The 23,536-nt window shown below is 49.7% G+C and overlaps 1 protein-coding gene across 1 annotated transcript in view; it reads left to right on the top strand.

Annotated features, from left to right (window-relative positions):
- Positions 1 to 1,661: 1,661 nt before the first annotated feature.
- Positions 1,662 to 23,536, top strand: part of FBXW8 (F-box and WD repeat domain containing 8) — a 211,775-nt gene continuing 189,900 nt past the window's right edge. The window contains exon 1 of the mRNA XM_073625799.1: positions 1,662 to 2,182. Coding sequence (XP_073481900.1) covers positions 1,856 to 2,182 — 327 coding nt within the window. The 5' untranslated portion in view covers positions 1,662 to 1,855. The remainder of the gene's footprint in view (positions 2,183 to 23,536) is intronic.

Below are 23,536 nucleotides of genomic sequence, written 5' to 3'. Positions count from 1 at the left end.
TGTCCGCCGATTTGGCCCGTCGTCGTCCGTCGGACGAGTCCGGTCGAAAAGTCCGACTGTGTGTACGCTGCATAAGTCTGTTTTTTTAACCGTCTGTTGACTGCGCTATAGCTGAATGACGGTTACAGCGGGGCTGGCCAGTTCTTTGTAATCACTGTGTCCTCAGGACATGGCTGATTACAGATCGGGGTAAAGAGACGATCGGCGGCTCTTTACCATGTGATCAGCTTTGTCCAATCACAGCTGATCACGATATAAACACAAGATGGTTATCGGCATTCTTTTCCTTGCGCTGACAGCATGAGGGGAGGAAAGCCGATAACTGGCTTGTGTGAAACAGACATATACACTGATTATCAGTGCAGTCCCAACAGTGCCCACCAGTGCTGCCTATCAGTTCTGCCTATCAGTGCCCACCAGTGCTGCCAATCAGTGCCCACCAGTGCTGCCAATCAGTGCCCACCAGTGCTCCCAATTAGTGCCCACCAGTGCTGCCAATCAGTGCCCACTAGTGCTGCCAATCAGTGCCCACCAGTGCTCCCAATTAGTGCCCACCAGTGCTGCCAATCAGTGCCCACCAGTTCTGCCAATCAGTGCCCACCAGTGCTGCCAATCAGTGCTGCCTATCAGTGCCCACCAGTGCTGCCTATCAGTGCCCACCAGTGCTGCCAATCAGTGCCCACCAGTGCTCCCAATCAGTGCCAACCAGTGCTGCCAATCAGTGCCCACCAGTTCTGCCAATCAGTGCCCACCAGTGCTGCCAATCAGTGCTGCCTATCAGTGCTGCCTATCAGTGCCCACCAGTGCTGCCAATCAGTGCCCACCAGTGCTCCCAATCAGTGCCCACCAGTGCTGCCAATCAGTGCCCACCAGTGCTCCCAATCAGTGCCCACCAGTGCTGCCAATCAGTGCCCACCAGTGCTGCCAATCAGTGCCCACCAGTTCTGCCAATCAGTGCCCACTGGTGCTCCCAATCAGTGCCCACCAGTGCTCCCAATCAGTGCCCACCAGTGCTGCCAATCAGTGCCCATTGGTGCTGCAAATCAGTGCCCATCAGTGCCTCCTTCTCAGTGTCACCTATCAGTGCCTCCTCATCAGTAAAGGAGAAAAATTATCTGTCTGCTAAATTTTATAACAAACTATGAAAAATGTTTTTTTTGTGTGTAAATTTTATGTATTTTTTCATTTATTTAGCAAAAAAAAACCCTGTGGTGATTAAATAGCACCAAAAGAAAGCTCTATATGTGTGAAAAAAATGATACAAACTTTCATTTGGGTACAGTGTGGTGCGACTGTGCTGAAAGCTGGCCTGGGTAGGAAGGGGGTGAAGGTGCCTGGTAGGCAAGTGGTTAAACAAGCTCTCCTGCAGATGTATCCAGAGGTGCTTACAATGATCAGCTTTATTTATGTATGTAAAACCTTTAAAAGAAAAACTAAATGCTGTTACTGTTTATAAAGTGTTATCTGGAGTTTGGCTTCAATTTGTTAGTGTATTTAAATCTGCTAAATCTCCATCCATTCCTATAAGGAGGCTGTTCACTGCTGGGATACAGAATAGTTGTCTCTCTATGGAGAGGAATAGAGAGTATTCAGCAGAGTCCGCTAGAGACCTGACTAGAAGTCAGTGGGATGGGAAGCCGGAAATAGCCTGTCCTGCCAATCCAGAGAGCTGTCAGAACTCCTGTCAGAAGGCAGTAGAAAAGACATAGGAACCAACATTCAGGCCGATATTTCCTAGTCGGAGGATTCTCAGGCTTACACCATTTCCCAGGGGGAACTGCAGTACAATGCTTCCTTAGTAAACAAACTTGTCCCGTGTTGGCAGCCCACTATGAGGTGACCGGGTGGGCGCACAATGGCCCTGGAGGCCTCCCTGGTGGAGTTCCGCAGGCGGTGGAGGTCAGAGATAAGAGGAGAGCCCACAGCTCCACCCGGACCGACTTCACCAAAGCGCAGGCGTTCAGAAGGGAGCCCAGAACCCGAACACCAGAGCCAGGAGGACGGTGTGCCCTGGAAATGTCTCCCCGGATCTCCCTCCCGGGACAGAGGAATAGCTGGAAGCCGATACCTGAAACTGGCGGAGAGTCTGCTGGATGACAGACCAGACATTACATCCGAGGAGGGGAAGCCGAGAGCAAAGGACACAAGCAGGACCCTGGTGGAGCAACTCATCAGTGACCTGGTAATGTACAGAGGAGAGGGGGATATACAATGCATACTGTATACACTATGGGCTGAATCCCCCCCCCAAACCAGGCTTCTCCTGTCCTCCCCCCCCCAAACCAGGCTTCTCCTGTCCTTCCCCCCCCCCAAAACCAGGCTTCTCCTGTCCTTACGCCCCCCCCCAAACCAGGCTTCTCCTGTCCTTCTGCCCCCCCCTCCCCCCCCAAACCAGGCTTCTCCTGTCCTTCTGCCCCCCCCTCCCCCCCAAACCAGGCTTCTCCTGTCCTCCCCCCCCCCCCCAAACCAGGCTTCTCCTGTCCTCCCCCCCCCCAAACCAGGCTTCTCCTGACCTCCCCCCCCCCCCAACCAGGCTTCTCCTGACCTTCCCCCCCCCAACCAGGCTTCTCCTGACCTTCCCCCCCCCAACCAGGCTTCTCCTGACCTTCCCCCCCCCCCAACCAGGCTTCTCCTGTCCTTCTGCCCCCCCCTCCCCCCCCAAACCAGGCTTCTCCTGTCCTCCCCCCCCCCCCCCCCAAACCAGGCTTCTCCTGTCCTCCCCCCCCCCCCCAAACCAGGCTTCTCCTGTCCTCCCCCCCCCCCCCCCAAACCAGGCTTCTCCTGTCCTCCCCCCCCCCCCAAACCAGGCTTCTCCTGTCCCCCCCCCCCCCCCCCCAAACCAGGCTTCTCCTGTCCCCCCCCCCCCCAAACCAGGCTTCTCCTGTCCTGTCCCCCCCCCCCCCCCAAACCAGGCTTCTCCTGTCCTGTCCCCCCCCCCCCCAAAACCAGGCTTCTCCTGTCCCCCCCCCCCCCCCAAAACCAGGCTTCTCCTGTCCCCCCCCCCAAAACCAGGCTTCTCCTGTCCCCCCCCCCCAAAACCAGGCTTCTCCTGTCCCCCCCCCCCAAAACCAGGCTTCTCCTGTCCTTACGCCCCCCCCCCCCCCAAACCAGGCTTCTCCTGTCCTTCCGCCCCCCTCCCCCCCCAAACCAGGCTTCTCCTGTCCTGCCGCCCCCCAAACCAGGCTTCTCCTGTCCTGCCGCCCCCCTCCCCCAAACCAGGCTTCTCCTGTCCTGCCGCCCCCCTCCCCCAAACCAGGCTTCTCCTGTCCTGCCGCCCCCCTCCCCCAAACCAGGCTTCTCCTGTCCTGCCGCCCCCCTCCCCCAAACCAGGCTTCTCCTGTCCTGCCGCCCCCCTCCCCCAAACCAGGCTTCTCCTGTCCTGCCGCCCCCCTCCCCCAAACCAGGCTTCTCCTGTCCTGCCGCCCCCCTCCCCCAAACCAGGCTTCTCCTGTCCTGCCGCCCCCCTCCCCCAAACCAGGCTTCTCCTGTCCTGCCGCCCCCCTCCCCCAAACCAGGCTTCTCCTGTCCTGCCGTCCCCCTCCCCCAAACCAGGCTTCTCCTGTCCTGCCGCCCCCCTCCCCCAAACCAGGCTTCTCCTGTCCTGCCGCCCCCCTCCCCCAAACCAGGCTTCTCCTGTCCTGCCGCCCCCCTCCCCCAAACCAGGCTTCTCCTGTCCTGCCGCCCCCCTCCCCCAAACCAGGCTTCTCCTGTCCTGCCGCCCCCCTCCCCCAAACCAGGCTTCTCCTGTCCTGCCGCCCCCCTCCCCCAAACCAGGCTTCTCCTGTCCTGCCGCCCCCCTCCCCCAAACCAGGCTTCTCCTGTCCTGCCGCCCCCCTCCCCCAAACCAGGCTTCTCCTGTCCTGCCGCCCCCCTCCCCCAAACCAGGCTTCTCCTGTCCTTCCGCCCCCCTCCCCCAAACCAGGCTTCTCCTGTCCTGCCGCCCCCCTCCCCCAAACCAGGCTTCTCCTGTCCTTCCGCCCCCCTCCCCCAAACCAGGCTTCTCCTGTCCTGCCGCCCCCCTCCCCCAAACCAGGCTTCTCCTGTCCTTCCGCCCCCCTCCCCCAAACCAGGCTTCTCCTGTCCTTCCGCCCCCCTCCCCCAAACCAGGCTTCTCCTGTCCTTCCGCCCCCCCCAAACCAGGCTTCTCCTGTCCTTCCGCCCCCCCCAAACCAGGCTTCTCCTGTCCTTCCGCCCCCCCCCAAACCAGGCTTCTCCTGTCCTTCCGCCCCCCCCCCCCCAAACCAGGCTTCTCCTGTCCTTCCGCCCCCCCCCCCCCCAAACCAGGCTTCTCCTGTCCTTCCGCCCCCCCCAAACCAGGCTTCTCCTGTCCTTCCGCCCCCCCCAAACCAGGCTTCTCCTGTCCTTCCGCCCCCCCCCCCCAAACCAGGCTTCTCCTGTCCTTCCGCCCCCCCCCCCAAACCAGGCTTCTCCTGTCCTTCCGCCCCCCCCAAACCAGGCTTCTCCTGTCCTTCCGCCCCCCCCAAACCAGGCTTCTCCTGTCCTTCCGCCCCCCCCAAACCAGGCTTCTCCTGTCCTTCCGCCCCCCCCAAACCAGGCTTCTCCTGTCCTTCCGCCCCCCCCCCAAACCAGGCTTCTCCTGTCCTTCCGCCCCCCCCCAAGCCAGGCTTCTCCTGTCCTTCCGCCCCCCCCCAAACCAGGCTTCTCCTGTCCTTCCGCCCCCCCCCCCAAACCAGGCTTCTCCTGTCCTTCCGCCCCCCCCCCAAACCAGGCTTCTCCTGTCCTTCCGCCCCCCCCCAAACCAGGCTTCTCCTGTCCTTCCGCCCCCCCCCCCAACCAGGCTTCTCCTGTCCTTCCGCCCCCCCCCCCAAACCAGGCTTCTCCTGTCCTTCCGCCCCCCCCCAAACCAGGCTTCTCCTGTCCTTCCGCCCCCCCCCCCCCCAAACCAGGCTTCTCCTGTCCTTCCGCCCCCCCCCCCCCCAAACCAGGCTTCTCCTGTCCTTCGGCCCCCCCCCCAAACCAGGCTTCTCCTGTCCTTTGGCCCCCCCCCCCCAAAACCAGGCTTCTCCTGTCCTTTGCCTCCCCCCCCCCCCAAACCAGGCTTCTCCTGTCCTTTGGCCCCCCCCCCAAACCAGGCTTCTCCTGTCCTTTGGCCCCCCCCCCAAACCAGGCTTCTCCTGTCCTTTGGCCCCCCCCCCAAACCAGGCTTCTCCTGTCTTTCCGCCCCCCCCCAAACCAGGCTTCTCCTGTCTTTCCGCCCCCCCTCCAACCAGGCTTCTCCTGTCTTTCCGCCCCCCCCTCCAACCAGGCTCCTCCTGTCTTTGTGACCCCCCCCCCAACCAGGCTTCTCCTGTCCTTTGGCCCCCCCCCCCCAAACCAGGCTTCTCCTGTCTTTCCGCCCCCCCCCAAACCAGGCTTCTCCTGTCTTTCCGCCCCCCCTCCAACCAGGCTTCTCCTGTCTTTCCGCCCCCCCCCTCCAACCAGGCTCCTCCTGTCTTTGTGACCCCCCCCCCAACCAGGCTCCTCCTGTCTTTGTGACCCCCCCCCAACCAGGCTCCTCCTGTCTTTGTGACCCCCCCCCCCAACCAGGCTTCTCCTGTCTTTGTGACCCCCCCAACCAGGCTTCTCCTGTCTTTGTGCCCCCCCCTCCAAACCAGGCTCCTCCTGTCTTTGTGCCCCCCCTCCAAACCAGGCTTCTCCTGTCCTTTGGCCCCCCCCCCAAACCAGGCTTCTCCTGTCCTTTGGCCCCCCCCCCCCCCAAACCAGGCTTCTCCTGTCCTTTGGCCCCCCCCCCCCAAAACCAGGCTTCTCCTGTCCTTTGCCTCCCCCCCCCCCAAACCAGGCTTCTCCTGTCCTTTGGCCCCCCCCCCCAAACCAGGCTTCTCCTGTCCTTTGGCCCCCCCCCCCCAAACCAGGCTTCTCCTGTCCTTTGGCCCCCCCCCCCAAACCAGGCTTCTCCTGTCTTTCCGCCCCCCCTCCAACCAGGCTTCTCCTGTCTTTCCGCCCCCCCCTCCAACCAGGCTCCTCCTGTCTTTGTGACCCCCCCCCCAACCAGGCTCCTCCTGTCTTTGTGACCCCCCCCCCCAACCAGGCTCCTCCTGTCTTTGTGACCCCCCCCCCAACCAGGCTTCTCCTGTCTTTGTGACCCCCCCAACCAGGCTTCTCCTGTCTTTGTGCCCCCCCCTCCAAACCAGGCTCCTCCTGTCTTTGTGCCCCCCCTCCAAACCAGGCTTCTCCTGTCTTTGTGCCCCCCCCTCCAAACCAGGCTTGTCCTGTCTTTGTGCCCCCCCCCCCCCCCTAAACCAGGCTTCTCCTGTCTTTGTGCCCCCCCCTAAACCAGGCTTCTCCTGTCTTTGTGCCCCCCCCCTAAACCAGGCTTCTCCTGTCTTTGTGCCCCCCCCCCCTAAACCAGGCTTCTCCTGTCTTTGTGCCCCCCCCCCTAAACCAGGCTTCTCCTGTCTTTGTGCCCCCCCCCCTAAACCAGGCTTCTCCTGTCTTTGTGCCCCCCCCCCCTCCAACCAGGCTTCTCCTGTCTTTGTGCCCCCCCCCCTCCAACCAGGCTTCTCCTGTCTTTGTGCCCCCCCCCCCTCCAACCAGTCTTCTCCTGTCTTTGTGCCCCCCCCCCCAATCAGGCTCCTCCTGTCTTTGTGCCCCCCCCAACCAGGCTCCTCCTGTCTTTGTGCCCCCCCCCTCCAAACCAGGCTCCTCCTGTCTTTGTGCCCCCCCCTCCAAACCAGGCTTCTCCTGTCTTTGTGCCCCCCCCCCTCCAAACCAGGCTTGTCCTGTCTTTGTGCCCCCCCCCCTCCAAACCAGGCTTGTCCTGTCTTTGTGCCCCCCCCCCCTAAACCAGGCTTCTCCTGTCTTTGTGCCCCCCCCCCCTAAACCAGGCTTCTCCTGTCTTTGTGCCCCCCCCCCCTAAACCAGGCTTCTCCTGTCTTTGTGCCCCCCCCCCTAAACCAGGCTTCTCCTGTCTTTGTGCCCCCCCCCCAAACCAGGCTTCTCCTGTCTTTGTGCCCCCCCCCCCCAACCAGGCTTCTCCTGTCTTTGCGCCCCCCCCCCCAACCAGGCTTCTCCTGTCTTTGCGCCCCCCCCCCCCCCCCAACCAGGCTTCTCCTGTCTTTGTGTCCCCCCACCTGTCTTTCTGCACTTCGCCCCCCCCCCCCCCCCAGTACAACCAGGCTGCTCCCGTGCTGCACTCCACCCCCAAAAGTACGACCAGGCTTTTCCCGTGCTGCACTTTTTATATATATATATATATATATATATATATATATATATATATATATATATATATATATATATATATATATATATATATATATATATATGTATATATATATATATATATGTGTATATATATATTTTTAGTTATTTTCTTGTTTACAGGCCTAGCCAAATAATACAAATAATATCGTACATCCCAGGAGTCTTCAAAAGGGGAGGAGGGTTTTTTTTTTTTTCAGCTAAGCACATCCTCCTGCCTGTATGCCTGAGCTAAGGGTAGATGGATTCCAGGAAGTCAATGCTACATGAATCATCTGCCCCTACTCAAGATGGGCACAGGTAGAAATACTGGGGATGGGGGTGGTTTTCAAAGTGATTTCTCAGCAAATCAAACATGGAGACCTGGGTGAATGGGGGAGTTTGCTTTAAATATTCAAAATTAGTTAAATAGAGTTTCTTTGTGGTGCTCAGATACTGTGTAATTCAACTTTAATGACTCGAGCTCCATGTTTACAATCCATCCAAGTTTCTGTAATAAAATATAGGCTCCTTTCACACGACCGTTCTGATCAGGTATGTTTTGTCTGTTTTTTCAGGCGGACCCGATCAGATGTTCCATTCACCTCTACGGACTGGTGGGTGTAAACAAACTTGTGTCTGTTTACACCCGCCCACCTCCAATCCATTCCCAGTCTGCTAAAAAACAGAATGAGATCCGACTTATCAGATCAGTGTCAGTCAGGTGTAAAGGGACAGCGGAGTCTGTTTACACCTGGCTTCCTATAGAGCAGACTCTGTCCATGTCCTGTAGAAACTGAGTGGACACGAAACTGTTCATGCAAGCTGTTACTGGGTGTCCTTGTCTCATATATGGATTACTGATGCCAATACCAGTTGAGCCTGCCATCCTTAGAACTTGGAGCTTAGATGCTAACAGCCCCTTAAAGAGACAGACCTCTATTACTGAGCAAAGTGACGGAGCTTGTAAAATGGCCTATGGAAATGGACATGCTAACCAACAAGAGACTAACCACCCAGTAGATGCAAATCTCACCAGGTCTCCTTAAAGTGAAAGCGGCAAGTGATCCTGTCTCTACAGCAGCAGATACAGTCCCTGTTAGAAGCAGGTGTCAGTGCATGGGCATATTTCTATATCTTGACAGCTGCTACACAGCACTTTGCAGAAATTATTTCTGAAAGCGGATGTTTAAACCTACCTTGGCCCAAGGAGCAGTGAGTGGATATTCTAGCACCCTTCCCACGGGGAAGCCAGACAATGCCTACTTTGACTTGCAACCACAGAATGCCAAGGCCTATCCTAAACTTAAAGGAAAAATCTTAGCCTTGTTTTTGCTTATCATGGCTGTCTTGAGCCTAGTTTGTGGTCGCCTGTGTATGATACAGTGAATATAAAAAGTCTCTCTTCAGATCACCCCACAGAATTTTAATCTAATTCAGGTCTGGGCTCTGGCTGAGCCATTCCAAAACGTTATTCTTCTGGTGAAGCCATTCCTTTGTTGATTTAGATGTATTCTTTGGGTCGTTGTCATGCTGAAAGGTGAAGTTCCTCTTCTTGTTCAGCTTTCTAGCAGAAGCCTGAAGGTTTTGTGCCAATATTGACTAGTATTTGGAACTGCTCATAATTTTCCTCTACCTTGACTAAGGCCCCTGTTCCAGCTGAAGAAAAACAACCCAAAGCATGATGCTGCCACCACCATGCTTCACTGTGGGTATGGTGTTCTTTTGGTGATGTGCAGTGTTTTTGCACCAAACATATCTTTTGGAATTATGGCCAAAAAGTTCAACCTTGGTTTTTATCAAACCATAACACATTTTCCCACATGCTTTTGGGAGACTTCAGATATGTTTTTGCAAAATTTAGCTGGGCTTGGATGTTTTTCTTCGTACGAAAAGGCTTCCTTCTTGCCACTCTACCCCATCGTTCAGACACATGAAGAATACGGGAAATTGTCTCATGTACCATACAGCCAGTACTTGCCAGATATTCCTACAGCTTCTTTAGGCTGGGTTCACAATATTGCAAACTGGATGCGGGTTTCCCCTGAATCCAATTCGTATGTCAGGAGATTGTGGCTGGCTCACACATCTCCAGAGCAAATTGCACAGGAGGACTGTGCGTCTTCTGGTCTGAAATGATACCTGAAACGGTGAATGGGTACACAACGGACCCCTGCTGTGAGCCACTCTGTTCTGTGGGGTGAACCCAGCGTAAATGTTGCTGTAAGCTTCTTGGCCAGTTTTCTTCTCATCTTTTCATCAATTTTGGAGGGACGTCCAGTTCTTAGTAATGTCTCTGTTGTGCCATATTTTCTCCACTTTATGATGACTGCCTTCACTCTGTTCCATGGTATATCTAATGCCTTGGAAATTCTTTTGTATCCTTCTCCTGACTGATACCTTTTTAAAAGTGAGATTCCTCTGATGCTTTGGAAGCTCTCTGCGGACCATGGCTTTTGCTGTAGGATGCAACTAAGAAAATATCAGGAAAGACCTGCTAGAACAGCTAAACTTTATTTGGGGTTAATCGGAGGTACTTTAAATGATGGCAGGTGTGTACTGACTCCTATTTAACATGTGTTTGAATGTGATTGCTTAATTCTGAACATAGCTACATTCCCACTTATGTAACCACTTATTTATTTAACCACTTATTTATTTTTAAAAGATTTCAGTTTGTTTTCCAATTGAGTTGTAAAGTTTATAGGTAAAGGTAGAAAAAGTTCTGAAATGGGTTTTTCCTGGATCCTCCGCATGTTAGCCTACTATGGGTCAGCTCTGCCCCCTCTGACCCCTCCAGGACCACCTCTTTTCCAGCCCCTAAAAGGGCGGCTGTCTGCCCACACCAGTGTTCTTTTTTTCGTCCTCGCTCTGGACGCCTTTTTAAAGTTTTATTTTTATATATTTATTTTTTTTTTTTTCTCTTCTCCATCCATCCTGTCGGGTTCAGCCTCTCCCGATTCAGAAGACCACCCATATAGGCTGTAAATCTCCTGAGGAGGTGGGTTTCCGTGGTGCTGGGATTGTATGGTACAGTATAAATGACTGTATTACTGGCAAAGGTTACTGGCAGTATAAATGACTGTATATACCTTCATTAGGCAGGTGCTTGCACTCTCTCCTTCCATGTTTTTGTGTGTTCAGGCAGTGGTTTGGCTCGCTAAGACGTTTAGTTCACCGCCTCCACATGTACTCCTTTCAGGAAGCTCAGAGTTGAGCAGGTGAGGTCAGAGGTAGCTTCTTCTTTGGGTTGCCTAGCAAACATCAGAATGCTCACTGCTGATTTGCAGCAAGCTCTGTCCTCTAGGCTGATCTCAGTCTCCAGCTGGTCAATCTGCTGCTCTGCTCTGGTAAGCCTCCTTCCAGGACTCTCATTACTTTCCGCTGTGTTACTTGTCCGTCAGAGTATTTTTATTATCTTGTACCTTCTAGGACTGGGGAATTTTGCCTGCCTGCCTAGCTGCCTTAAGCACTGAAGATTTGGACGGAGAAGTTTATTTTAACCACTTGCCCAAACCAATTTTCAGCTTTCAGTGCTCTCACAATTTGAATGACAATTAGTCATGTAATACTGTACCCAAATGAAATTTTGCAAATTATTAATTTTTCTTCATAAATTTTGGCCACAGTTTATACTGCTACATATCTTTGGTAAAAAATAACCCAAATTAGTGTGTATTATTTGGTCTTTGTGAAAGTTAGAGAGTCTACAAGCTGTGGTGCAAATCATAAAAAATTGATCACACCTGATGTACTGGTGACCTATCTCATTTCTTGCGACCCGAACAAGTCAGGAAAGTACAAATACCCCCCAAATGACCCCTTTTTTTTTTTGAAAGTAGACATTCCAAGGTATTTAGTAAGATGCATGGTGAGCTTTTTGATGTCATTTTTTCCCACAATTCTTTGCAAAATGAAGATTTTTGTTTTCCCCCACAAAATTGTCATATTAATAGGTTATTTCTCTCACATGGCATGTATATACCACAAATAACACCCCAAAATACATTCTGATACTCCTCCTGAGTATTACGATACCACATTTGTGGGACTTTTTCACAGCCTGGCCACATAGAGGCCCAACATGCAGGGAGCACCGTCACGTGTTCTAGGAGCATAAATTACACATCTAACTTGTTGACTACTTATTACACTTTTGAAGGCCCTAGAGCACCAGGACAATGACACGTGACACTGACGTGGCACTGATGACAGATGGCACTAATACGTGGCACTGATGACAGATGGCACTAATACGTGGCACTGATGACAGATGGCACTAATACGTGGCACTGATGACAGGTGGCACTGATGACAGATGGCACGTGACACTGACAGGTGGCACTGATGACAGATGGCACTAATATGTGGCACTGATGACAGATGGCACTTATACGTGGCAGTGGGGACAGATGGCACTTATACGTGGCAGTGGGGACAGATGGCAGTGGGTACAGATGGTAGTGACATCACTTTTTTGTTTTGTTTTTTTACTCACCGCTGCAGCAGTTTGCTCTCCCTCCTCACAGTCTGTCTCTGTGTGAGGAGGGAGAGCCGGCGATGAGAGATGATCTCATATGTTTACATATGAGATCATCTCTCATTGGCACCGCTGATCGTGCTGAAAACGGCTGCTACGATTGCCCGTTTTCAGCGATCTGTGACTGGCTGTGTCCAAGGGACCCGGCCAGCACAGAACTTCCCTGATGCGCGCCCGCGGGAGCGCACATCGTGGAAGTAAACAGGAGGACGTCCAGGGGCGGCCTCCCGGCAATTAGCGTCCGCGCTGCAGCCGTCTTTCGGCTATAGCGCGGGCATGAAGTGGTTAATTGTATTTATTTATTTTTTTAAAGAGCACATCCTCTGTGTTTTACAGAGAGAAGGGCCCACTGCGAGATAAACTCCTGCAAAGATGTTCCAAATCAGCATTCCAGCCTCAAAAGAGTAAAGAAGGGACTAGACATGACAAATCGCAGAGTCTCATGCAGCTGGATAGATGCCCGTTGTCACAGCATTCCAGATCTCCCTCGCTCTTACCGCACTTTAGTCGCTCTGACCCAAGCCAAGAGAGGTCAAGACATCAGATGGCTCAGGACAATGCTGCAAAAGCACACCTGGTTAAATCCTACATTAAGCACGCAGTCAAGGAAGGGTTAAAGAGTGTTTCAAGGAATCCTGGTCATCATGCTGTATCTTCACCATCTGCAGATTCAGATCATGTGTTTTCAGTGCGTTTTAACTCTGAAGTAGATAGCGATTCAGATCCATCTGAGGCTGAGATGGTCTCAGAATCACATACGTTTGATTTTTGCACTGGTTACTAGAGGTCGACCGATATGGGTTTTTCTCTGGCTGATGCCGATATTTAGAAATCACGGTGGCCGATGGCCGATATATGATGCCGATTTTTTTGGGCCGATATATTAGGCCGATTTTTTTTTTTTTTTGTTTTTTTTCCTTTCTTTTTTTTTTTTTTTCCCCTTCATCTCATAAAATCGAACAGTTAGCCCCCTTTCACACTGGGGCGTTTTTTTAGGCGCTTTTGGGCTAAAAATAGCGCCTGTAAAGTGCCTGTAAAACGGCTCCCCTGTAGTCTCAGTGTGAAAGCCCGAGTGCTTTCACACTGAGGCGATGCGCTGGCAGGATGTTAAAAAAAAGTCCTGCAAGCAGCATCTTTGGAGCGGTGTATACCCCTCCTCCACCACTCCTGCCCATTGAAATGAATGCGCACCGCTGCCGAAGCGCCTGCAAAGCGTTTCGGCAGCAGCACTTCAGGAGTGCATTTAACCCCTTCCTCGGCCGCTAGCTGGGTTATAAGCGCCCCGTTAGCAGCCGAATAGCGCCGCTAAAATGACGGTAAATCGTCGCTAAAACTAACGGCGTTTTACCGTCAACGCCTGCCCGCTCCAGTGTAAAAGCAGCCTTAAGTAATAAGTGATACAGAAAATGTTTTACATTTAAACATTTATTGAACAAAACAAACCTCCAATCAGTTCACTTGTATGTATAATTTAGATTAAAAAAAAATAACGATATCTTAAATATTAAATACACAAAAACAGGTAATCAAAACTTTTGGACGAAAAAAATGGGCTAACTTTACTGCTTATTTTTTTTTTTTTTAACTAGTGTATTTTTTAAAAAAAAATTGCGTTTGAAAGACCGCAGCGCAAATACCGTGTGACATAAAATATTGCAACAACCGCTATTTTATTCCCTAGGGTCTCTGCTAAAAAAAATATATATAATGTTTGGGGGTTCTAAGTGATTTTCTAGCAGAAAAAACAGGATTTTTACTTGTAAGCAACAAGTGTCAGAAAAGATTTAGTCTTTAAATGGTTAAACTGAGAAATTCTACACAGGGAGTTCAGTCTATTGATAAAAAGAACCCAAAGAGATACAAATGTATCTTCTTATCAGATTTGGCAGGCTGCCCAGGGAGGAGAGAAGAAAACTTCAGACAACTTGCAATTGACTTCTATTACAGAAGTAATTTGCAAGTCCCGCTGAAGTTATAATCGGCTTTTTTTATCAGCACAATCGGCTGATGCCGATTAAGTAAAAAAAGCCAAATATCGGCCGATATATCGGTCGACCTCTACTGGTTACCCCCTTGGTGGAGGCTGTTAAGGAAAGAATCGTCGCCTCCAAAGAAACAGCAAAGATACTACTCGTATTTAAAGGAATCGTTGCCCTCCTTCCCATTTCATTTCTGAAATTAAAATAGTAATTGACGATTGGGGGGGGGGGGGCTGAGAAGTAGCTCAATGTGCATAATGGAGCACTTGGGCTGGGTTCGCAGCTGTGCGTTTTTTGGTGCTTCGTGCGTTTTGCGGATTTGCACTACCATCCATTGGTCTCCTATGGAACACGTTCTGTGGAATACGCTGGGAGTGCATGGTGTGAATTCAGCCTTAGAGTGTGGGTAGTGGAGCTGGTGGATGGATATTTGAATGAAAGTCTTGGAAGTGGCAATTCTTCTCCTTTTGAAGACTGCTGTAGAGTTGTGGCTGAAGTGGCTGTCGACCAGGTCAAGATGACAACAAAGATAATGGCTCATTCCGTCACAGCCTGCACAGCCTTATGGTTGAAGCATTGGTCGGCCGATAAGGCTTCTCAGCACAGTCTGTGTTCGGTTCCATTTGACGGGAAGCTACTCTTCGTGAAGACTTGGAATCAGTAATTCAGCGGGTTTCCGGCAGCAGATCTGGCCTAATCCCGCAGAAAAGAAAAAGACACAGCAGCCCTTTCGGTTTAACAAGAGATCCAAAGAAGGATTCAGAGAGGCCAGGGCTTACAGTTTTTCAGACAGTGGAGGGGAGCTGGTTCAACCTTCCAAAAACCTTCCAAGCCCAGGGCCAACAAAGCTCCTGGGGCTGAGTTTCCACTGCTGCGTCCCCAGAGTCGCACGATTTACACTGCAACTTTGCTGTGCGATTTGTGATGCAATGTCATTCGACCTGTGAAAACCATGTGAGAGCAAATCGCACAGATGTCGGAACAAAGTAGTGCAAAAACCTTTTTTTGGAGTCGCTGCGACTTAAGTCGCACCAGTTAGAATAGGGACCATTGAAATACATGGGTTTTGACTTGTCATGCGACTTCGCATGTGTCAGGTCGCACAGCAAGTCGCGGTAGTGGAAACAGAGCCTGAAGGGTTCAAATAAGTCCTTCTGAAGCTGTCTCCGCTTAACCCTCTCAAGTAGGAGCAAGACTAGCCCAATTCAGGGGGGGTTTGGGTGGACAAATTACATGATGCCTGGATTGTAGCCGTCATTCGATCGTGTTATCGTCTCAAGTTCAGAACAAGGCCCCCTCAGACCTTGTTCATAGAAACTGGACTTCCAACGGATTTGGAAAGGAGGCAATGTTTGCAAGGAGATATATAGTTTTTGACCTCAAAGTCCTGAATTCTTACATGAAGGTTGCACTTGTTCTTGTGATCTTTCTGCAATAAAAGCCTTTGGATGATATTTAAGGATCCTTTGGTGTGCTGGCGAATATATGCATTTATCTGTATGGGACTTTAGGCTTCCTGGAGTTGGGCTTTAAAGCAGAGGTTCACACAAAAATTGAACCTCCGCTTTTCGGAACCCCCCCCCTCCGGTGTCACATTTGGCACCTTTCGGGGGGGAGGGGGATGAAGATACCTGTCTAAGACAGGTATTTGCACCCACTTCCGGCATAGACTCCTTTGGAAGTCTATGCCTCTTCCTGTCCCCCCGCACTGTCTGCTGGGACACACACGGGTCCCAGGAGATAACGGGGACCAGTTAAAAGGCACAGCGCGACTCCCGCATGCGCAGTAGGGAATCGGGAAGTGAAGCCACAACGCTTCACTTCCTGATTCCCACACAGAGAATGGCGGCAGCAGCTACCGAGTTTTTGACTCTGTCTTGGGTACCGACACCGCTGGGTTCGGGGACAGGTGAGTGTCCTTATTTTAAAAGTCAGCAGCTGCAGTATTTGTATTTTTTTTTTTTTTTTTTCGCGGGACTCCCTCTTTAATTTGTCTCAGCTGCTCACCTGCTTTTATAGATGAGAGCTGACAGACATTAAGCCCCCGTTCACATTGGGCCGATGTCAAATCGCAGCCTATTGCCGGAACTGTCTGAATCTGTGTGATGCTGACTTTGCTGAGCCGTACTGATTCCCAAAAGTAGTTTCTGCACTACTTTTGGTGACTTCGGGGGGTGATTTAATAGACATCTGTGCATGAAACCTTTCAAATCGCCCCCGAACTTGCACTGAAATGTGGGTTTGAAATCATGCGAGTTATTCGGTGCCTATACAATACCGATATTTCGGCCAGCTCTCCTGCCGATATTATTTGCCGATATTTTGTACATTGAAACAGTATTTATTTAATTTTTTTTTTGTTTGTTTGTTTGTTTTTTTTATCACTGTTGATGCACATATAAACATCCCTTGTGACAGTAATAAGGCATTGACAGGTATTCTTTATGGAGAGATCGGGGGACCCCAAACCCCTCCTCTGCACTTGAAAGTATTTAAAACATCAAGATCGGCATTTTTGAATATTTTATTTTTTAAAACTGGCGCCTTTAACCACTTGAGCCCCGGACCATTATGCTGCCTAAGGACCAGAGGTCTTTTTCCAATTTGGCACTGCGTCGCTTTAACTGCTAATTGCGCGGTTATGCAATGCTGTACCCAAACGAAATTTGCGTCCTTTTCTTCCCACAAATAGAGCTTTCTTTTGATGGTATTTGATCACTTCTGCAGTTTTTATTTTTTGCGCTATAAACGGAAAAAGACCGAAAATTTTGAAAAAAAATGATATTTTCTACTTTTTGTTATAAAAAAAATCCAATAAACTCAATTTTAGTCATACATTTAGGCCAAAATGTATTCGGCCACATGTCTTTGGTAAAAAAAATGTCAATAAGCGTATATTTATTGGTTTGCGCAAAAGTTATAGCGTCTACAAACTAGGGTACATTTTCTGGAATTTACACAGCTTTTAGTTTATGACTGCCTATGTCATTTCTTGAGGTGCTAAAATGGCAGGGCAGTACAAAACCCCCCCAAATGACCCCATTTTGGAAAGTAGACACCCCAAGGAAATTGCTGATAGGCATGTTGAACCCATTGAATATTTATTTTTTTTGTCCCAAGTGATTGAATAATGACAAAAAAAAAAAAAAAAAAAAATATTTACAAAAAGTTGTCACTAAATGATATATTGCTCACACAGGCCATGGGCCTATGTGGAATTGCACCCCAAAATATATTCAGCTACTTCTCCTGAGTACGGGGATACCACATGTGTGGGACTTTTTGGGAGCCTAGCCGCGTATGGGACCCCGAAAACCAATCACCGCCTTCAGGATTTCTAAGGGTGTAACTTGTTGATTTCACTCTTCACTGCCTATCACAGTTTCGGAGGCCATGGAATGCCCAGGTGGCACAACCCCCCCCCAAATGACCCCATTTTGGAAAGTAGACACCCCAAGCTATTTGCTGAGAGGCATATTGAGTCCATGGAATATTTTATATTTTGACACAAGTTGTGGGAAAGTGACACTTTTTTTTTTTTTTTTTTTTGCACAAAGTTGTCACTAAATGATATATTGCTCACACAGGCCATGGGCCTATGTGGAATTGCACCCCAAAATACATTTAGCTGCTTCTCCTGAGTATGGGGATACCACATGTGTGGGACTTTTTGGGAGCCTAGCCGCGTACGGGGCCCCGAAAACCAATCACCGCCTTCAGCGTTTTTAAGGGCGTGAATTTTTGATTTTACTCTTCACTGCCTAACACCGTTTCGGAGGCCATGGAATGCCCAGGTGGCACAAACCCCCCCCAAATGACCCCATTTTGGAAAGTAGACACCCCAAGCTATTTGCTGAGAGGCATGGTGAGTATTTTGCAGCTCTCATTTGTTTTTGAAAATGAAGAAAGACAAGAAAAAACTTTTTTTTTTTTTCTTTTTTCAAATTTCAAAACTTTGTGACAAAAAGTGAGGTCTGCAAAATACTCACTATACCTCTCAGCAAATAGCTTGGGGTGTCTACTTTCCAAAATGGGGTCATTTGGGGGGGTTTTGTGCCACCTGGGCATTCCATGGCCTCCGAAACTGTGATAGGCAGTGAAGAGTGAAATCAAAAATTCACGCCCCTTAGAAAGCCTGAAGGCGGTGCTTGGTTTTCGGGGTCCCGTACACGGCTAGGCTCCCAAAAAGTCTCACACATGTGGTATCCCCGTACTCAGGAGAAGCAGCAGAATGTATTTTGGGGTGTAATTTCACATATTCCCATGGCATGTTTGAGCAATATATCATTTAGTGACAACTTTGTGCAAAAAAAAAAAAAAAAAAAAAAAAATTTGTCTCTTTCCCGCAACTTGTGTCGCAATATAAAATATTCCATGGACTCGACATGCCTCTCAGCAAATAGCTTGGGGTGTCTACTTTCCAAAATGGGGTCATTTGGGGGGGTTTTGAACTGTCCTGGCATTTTATGCACAACATTTAGAAGCTTATGTCACACATCACCCACTCTTCTAACCACTTGAAGACAAAGCCCTTTCTGACACTTATTTTTTACATGAAAAAGTTTTTTTTTTTTTGCAAGAAAATTACTTTGAACCCCCAAACATTATATATTTTTTTAAAGCAAATGCCCTACAGATTAAAATGGTGGGTGTTTCATTTTTTTTTTTCACACAGTATTTGCGCAGCGATTTTTCAAACGCATTTTTTGGGGAAAAAACACACTTTTTTAAATTTTAATGCACTAAAACACACTATATTGCCCAAATGTTTGATGAAATAAAAAAGATGATCTTAGACCGAGTACATGGATACCAAACATGACATGCTTTACAATTGCGCACAAACGTGCAGTGGCAACAAAATAAATACATTTTTAAAAGCCTTTAAAAGCCTTTACAGGTTACCACTTTAGATCTACAGAGGAGGTCTACTGCAAAAATTACTGCCCTCGATCTGACCTTCGCGGCGATACCTCACATGCATGGTGCAATTGCTGTTTACGTTTGACGACAGACCGCCGCTTGCGTTCGCCTTAGCGCAAGAGCAGGGGGCGACAGGGGTGCTTTTTTTTTTTTTTTTTTTTTTTTTCTTTATTATTTTTTTGCTTTTTTATCTTATTTTTAAACTGTTCCTTTCATTTTTTTTTTTTTTAAATCATTTTTATTGTTATCTCGGGGAATGTAAATATCCCCTATGATAGCAATAGGTAGTGACAGGTACTCTTTTTTGAAAAAATTGGGGTCTATTAGACCCTAGATCTCTCCTCTGCCCTCAAAGCATCTGACCACACCAAGATCGGTGTGATAAAATGCTTCCCCAATTTCCCAATGGCGCTATTTACATCCGGCGAAATCTAAGTCATAAAATGCTCGTAGCTTCCGGTTTCTTAGGCCATAGAGATGTTTGGAGCCACTCTTGTCTCTGATCAGCTCTATGGTCAGCTGGCTGAATCACCGGCTGCATTCTCAGGTTCCCTGTTGAGACAGGAGAGCCAGAGAAAAACACGGAAGACGGTGGGGGGGGGGGGGGGCATTCCCTCCCACGGCTTGTAAAGGCAGTCTAGAGGCTAATTAGCCGCTAGGATTGCTTTTACATGAAAGCCGACCGCTGGCTGAAAAGAATGATACCAAGATGATACCTAAACCTGCAGGCATCATTCTGGTATAACCACTCAAAGTTGTGAATGGCGTACCTGAAGACAAAAAAATGGTTAACAATAAAGCACAGTAAACAATAAAGTATAAATAATTACATACCTGAAAAACAAACATGATAAAACATAATAACAATAACAATAACAATAAAACACTGCAGAATAGAATACAGTAAAAAAAGAGCAGAACAATAGAGAGAGAGAATAGAGAGAGAGAACAATAAAACGACAACTATTTTTTTTTATTTTATATATATATTTTTTTTTTTTACACTTTTTTTGTAACTAACTTTTATAACTGTAACCGGTTCCAGGTTCGGGTCTCTCAAAATGCGATGGCATCTTGGGAGACCCTGTGAAAGTGTGCCTAGTCTGTGCAATGCTGTACCCTACGCTAATACTCAACTAGTGTATGGTAGCGTTCAAAACATTCACCAATGCAAAGACCAGGATTGTCAGGACAGAAGGGACAATAATAGCGGGTGTCACGCCTATATCCGCGTTTGCTGCAGACACGACATCTTTTTTGGGGGGGTTCGTTGGGTAGGGGTACTCGGGAGCACATAAAAATGCCTCTCATGCAGCCGACTGCATTTCGTTGGGGGATGTGAATGGGGGAAGTACGGGCGCTGCAGAAGTGGTGGGTTCCCAATTAGGATTGGCGAATGCAGCAGGAAGGGCACTATGGGCACGACGGGCCTGTGTTTGTCTTTTTGGTGGCAGCGGGACACTACTTGTGCTTGTCACCTCACCAGCTTGAACTGCACTTATGGGACTCGCCACGTCACCAAGTGTTACTGCAGTGCTGGTTTGACTACGACCGGGGTGTACTAGGCCGCTGGTGCTTGCCAGTTCAATAAAAAGCTTCCAAAAAAACTGTTAGCGATCGCAGGGATCAGGCCTGACTCTGCGAACGCTGCAGTTATGCGTTTAGTGTTTTGTAAGTGACAGTGATCGATCGATACTGCACTTGGGTGGGCTGGACTGGGCCGGGCGGAGGGGCAAAACGCAGGTGCTAGCAGGTATCTGGGTTGATCCCGCTAACACTGCGTTTTTGGGAACCCTAAACTGCTGGGGACGCTAGTATAGATCTAATCTGATCGGATCAGATATTGATCCGTTCAGATACTATACCACTAAAGGAGGCGTATGCTGCGTGCGTGGGTGTTAGCGGTACTGGCGCTAACCTGACGCTGCCTGGGGCCGGTGCTTGCTAGTTCACCAAAATGCTACCAAAAAAACTGTTAGCGATCGCAGGGATCAGGCCTGACTCTGCGAACGCTGCAGTTATGCGTTTAGTGCCTTGTAAGTGTCAGTGATCGATCGATACTGCACTTGGGTGGGCTGGGCTGGGCCGGGCGGAGGGGCACAACGCAGGTGCTAGCAGGTATCTGGGCTGATCCCGCTAACACTGCGTTTTTGGGAACCCTAAACTGCTGGGGACGCTAGTATAGATCTGATCGGATCAGATATTGATCCGATCAGATACTATACCACTAAGGGAGGTGTACGGTGCGTGCGTGGGTGTTAGCGGTACTGGCGCTAACCTGACGCTGCCTGGTGCTTGCTTGCCAGTTCACCAAAATGCTACCAAAAAAACTGTTAGCGATCGCAGGGATCAGGCCTGACTCTGCGAACGCTGCAGTTATGCGTTTAGTGTTTTGTAAGTGACAGTGATCGATCGATACTGCACTTGGGTGGGCTGGGCGGAGGGGCAAAACGCAGGTGCTAGCGGGTATCTGGGCTGATCCCGCTAACACTGTGTTTTTGGGAACCCTAAACTGCTGGGGACGCTAGTATAGATCTGATCGGATCAGATATTGATCCGATCAGATACTATACCACTAAGGGAGGCGCATGCTGCGTGCGTGGGTGTTAGCGGTACTGGCGCTAATCTGACGCTGCCTGGGGCGACGCATATCACCGCCGGGCGATCAGGGGGCTAAACCTTTATTAGGTAATAAACGGCGGGTGCCCTGACACTATAAAAAATAAACGAACTAACCTGCGTCACCCGTAACGGTTATACGGTGATCAGTGGTGAAAGGGTTAACTAGGGGGCAATCAAGGGGTTAAAACATTTATTAGGAAGTATATGGGGGTCCCTGTCACTATAAAACGCTGACGGCGAACCTAAATATTTACCTCACTAACTAGCGTCACCAGTGACACTAATACAGCGATCAGAAAAATGATCGCTTAGCAACACTGGTGACAGGGGGTGATCAAGGGGTTAAAACTTTATTAGGGGGGGTTAGGGGGGTACCCTAGACCTAAAGGGGGGTAATATTCACTGCCCTAACACTGTAACTGTCACAAACTGACACTATGCAGTAATCAGAAAAAAAAAAAAAAAAAAAAAAAAAAACCTGCTGGTGTCAGTTTGTGACAGGGGGGGGGGGGGTGATTGGGGGGGGATCGGGGGGCGATCGGGGGGGGGGATCGGGGTGTTTTGTATGCCTGGCATGTTCTACTGTGTGTGTAGTGTGTTGTGCACTCACATTGATGTCTTCTCCCCTCGGCGCTGGAACGGAAAATACCGAGCCGAGGGGAGATGACATCATTTCCTTTGCTGCTGTTTAGCATACAGCAGCAAAGGAGTGTTCCCATTGGCCGGCGGCGATCGCGAGGGGGGGGCCACGAACGGATGGCCTCCCCCTCATCTCGGATCGCCGGGGAACAGAACGGGACCGCTTCGGGCACCGGGGGGGGGTCCGATCGGACCCCCCACCCGCGAGAGGCAAATCACGTACATGTACGTGATTTTGCCTGCCCGTGCCGCCTTGCCGACGTAAATCGGCGTTAGGCGGTCCTTAAGTGGTTAACCACCTCAATACCGGGCACTTACACCCCCTTCCTGCCCAAGCCATTTTTCAGTTTTCAGCGCTGTCGCACTTTGAATGACAATTGCGCGGTCATGTTACACTGCACCTTAATTAAATTTTTATCATTTTTTCCCCACAAATAGAGCTTTCTTTTGGTGGTATTTGATCACCTCTGCGGTTTTTATTTATTGCGCTATAAACAAAAGAAGAGGGACAATTTTGAAAAAACACAATATTTTTTACTTTTTGCTATGATAAATATCCAATTTTTTTTTTTTTTTAACAAATTTTTTCCTCAGTTTAGGCCGATATGTATTCTTCTACATATTTTTGGTAAAAAAAAATTGCGATAAGCGTATATTGATTGGTTTGCGCAAAAGTTATAGCGTCTACAAAATAGGGGATAGATTTATAGCATTTTTATTATTTATTTATTTTTTACTAGTAATGGCGGCGATCTGCAATTTTTATTGTGACTACGATATTGCGGCAGACACATCGGACACTTTTGACACATTTTTGGGACCATTCACATTTATACAGCGATCAGTGCTATAAAATTGCATTGATTACTATGTAAATGTGACTGGCAGGGAAGGGATTAACACTAGGGGGCGCTCGAGGGGTTAATGTATGACCTAAGGAGGTGATTCTAACTGTGGGGGGAGGGGACTGACTGGGGGAGGTGACCGATCGCTGTCCCTATGTACAAGGGACACGCCATCGGTCTCCTCTCCTCTCTGACAGGACGTGGATCTGTGTTTACATGCACAGATCCACGCTCCTGCTCTGTTACCCAGCAATCGCGGGTGCCCGGCGGACATCGCGGCCGCCGGGCACGCGCACCGGGTCCCAAGTGACGCAGCGGGCACGCGCGCGCGCCCCCTAGTGGCTCGGGAGGGCGAGGACGTCATATGACGTCCTCCCAGAACAACAGAAGCCTCGTCCAGCCGTCATATGACGGTGGGCGGTGGCTTAGTGGTTAAGATGCCAGTAATCAGGGAAGTGATGTCATGACTTCGATTCCGTGTTACTACATCTGAGACCCGAACAAAGCCAGCAGACATGCCGGCTGGTTGCTCGGGCCTTCCGGTGGGATGGGAGAGCCCGGGCGAGTGGTGGAAAGTGGAGGGAGAGGGGGGACGTCCCCTCCCGCTGCTTGTAATAACAGCCGAGTGGCTGCTGTGCCGCATCAGTTATTACAATAAAGCAAACCCCTTGAGGTAATATCGGTCAGTTTTTTGAACAATACCAATACTTCTGAAAAAGTGAATATCGGCCGCACCGATAATCAGTCGATCCCTATTTCAAACCTGCCCTCAGTGTGAACAAGGGCTT

The sequence above is a fragment of the Aquarana catesbeiana genome, linkage group LG01, assembly GCF_042186555.1.
Source record: "Aquarana catesbeiana isolate 2022-GZ linkage group LG01, ASM4218655v1, whole genome shotgun sequence".
Classification (NCBI taxonomy): domain Eukaryota; kingdom Metazoa; phylum Chordata; class Amphibia; order Anura; family Ranidae; genus Aquarana; species Aquarana catesbeiana.
Note: the sequence above shows the minus strand (reverse complement) of the source record. Positions and strands in the feature narration are given on the sequence as shown.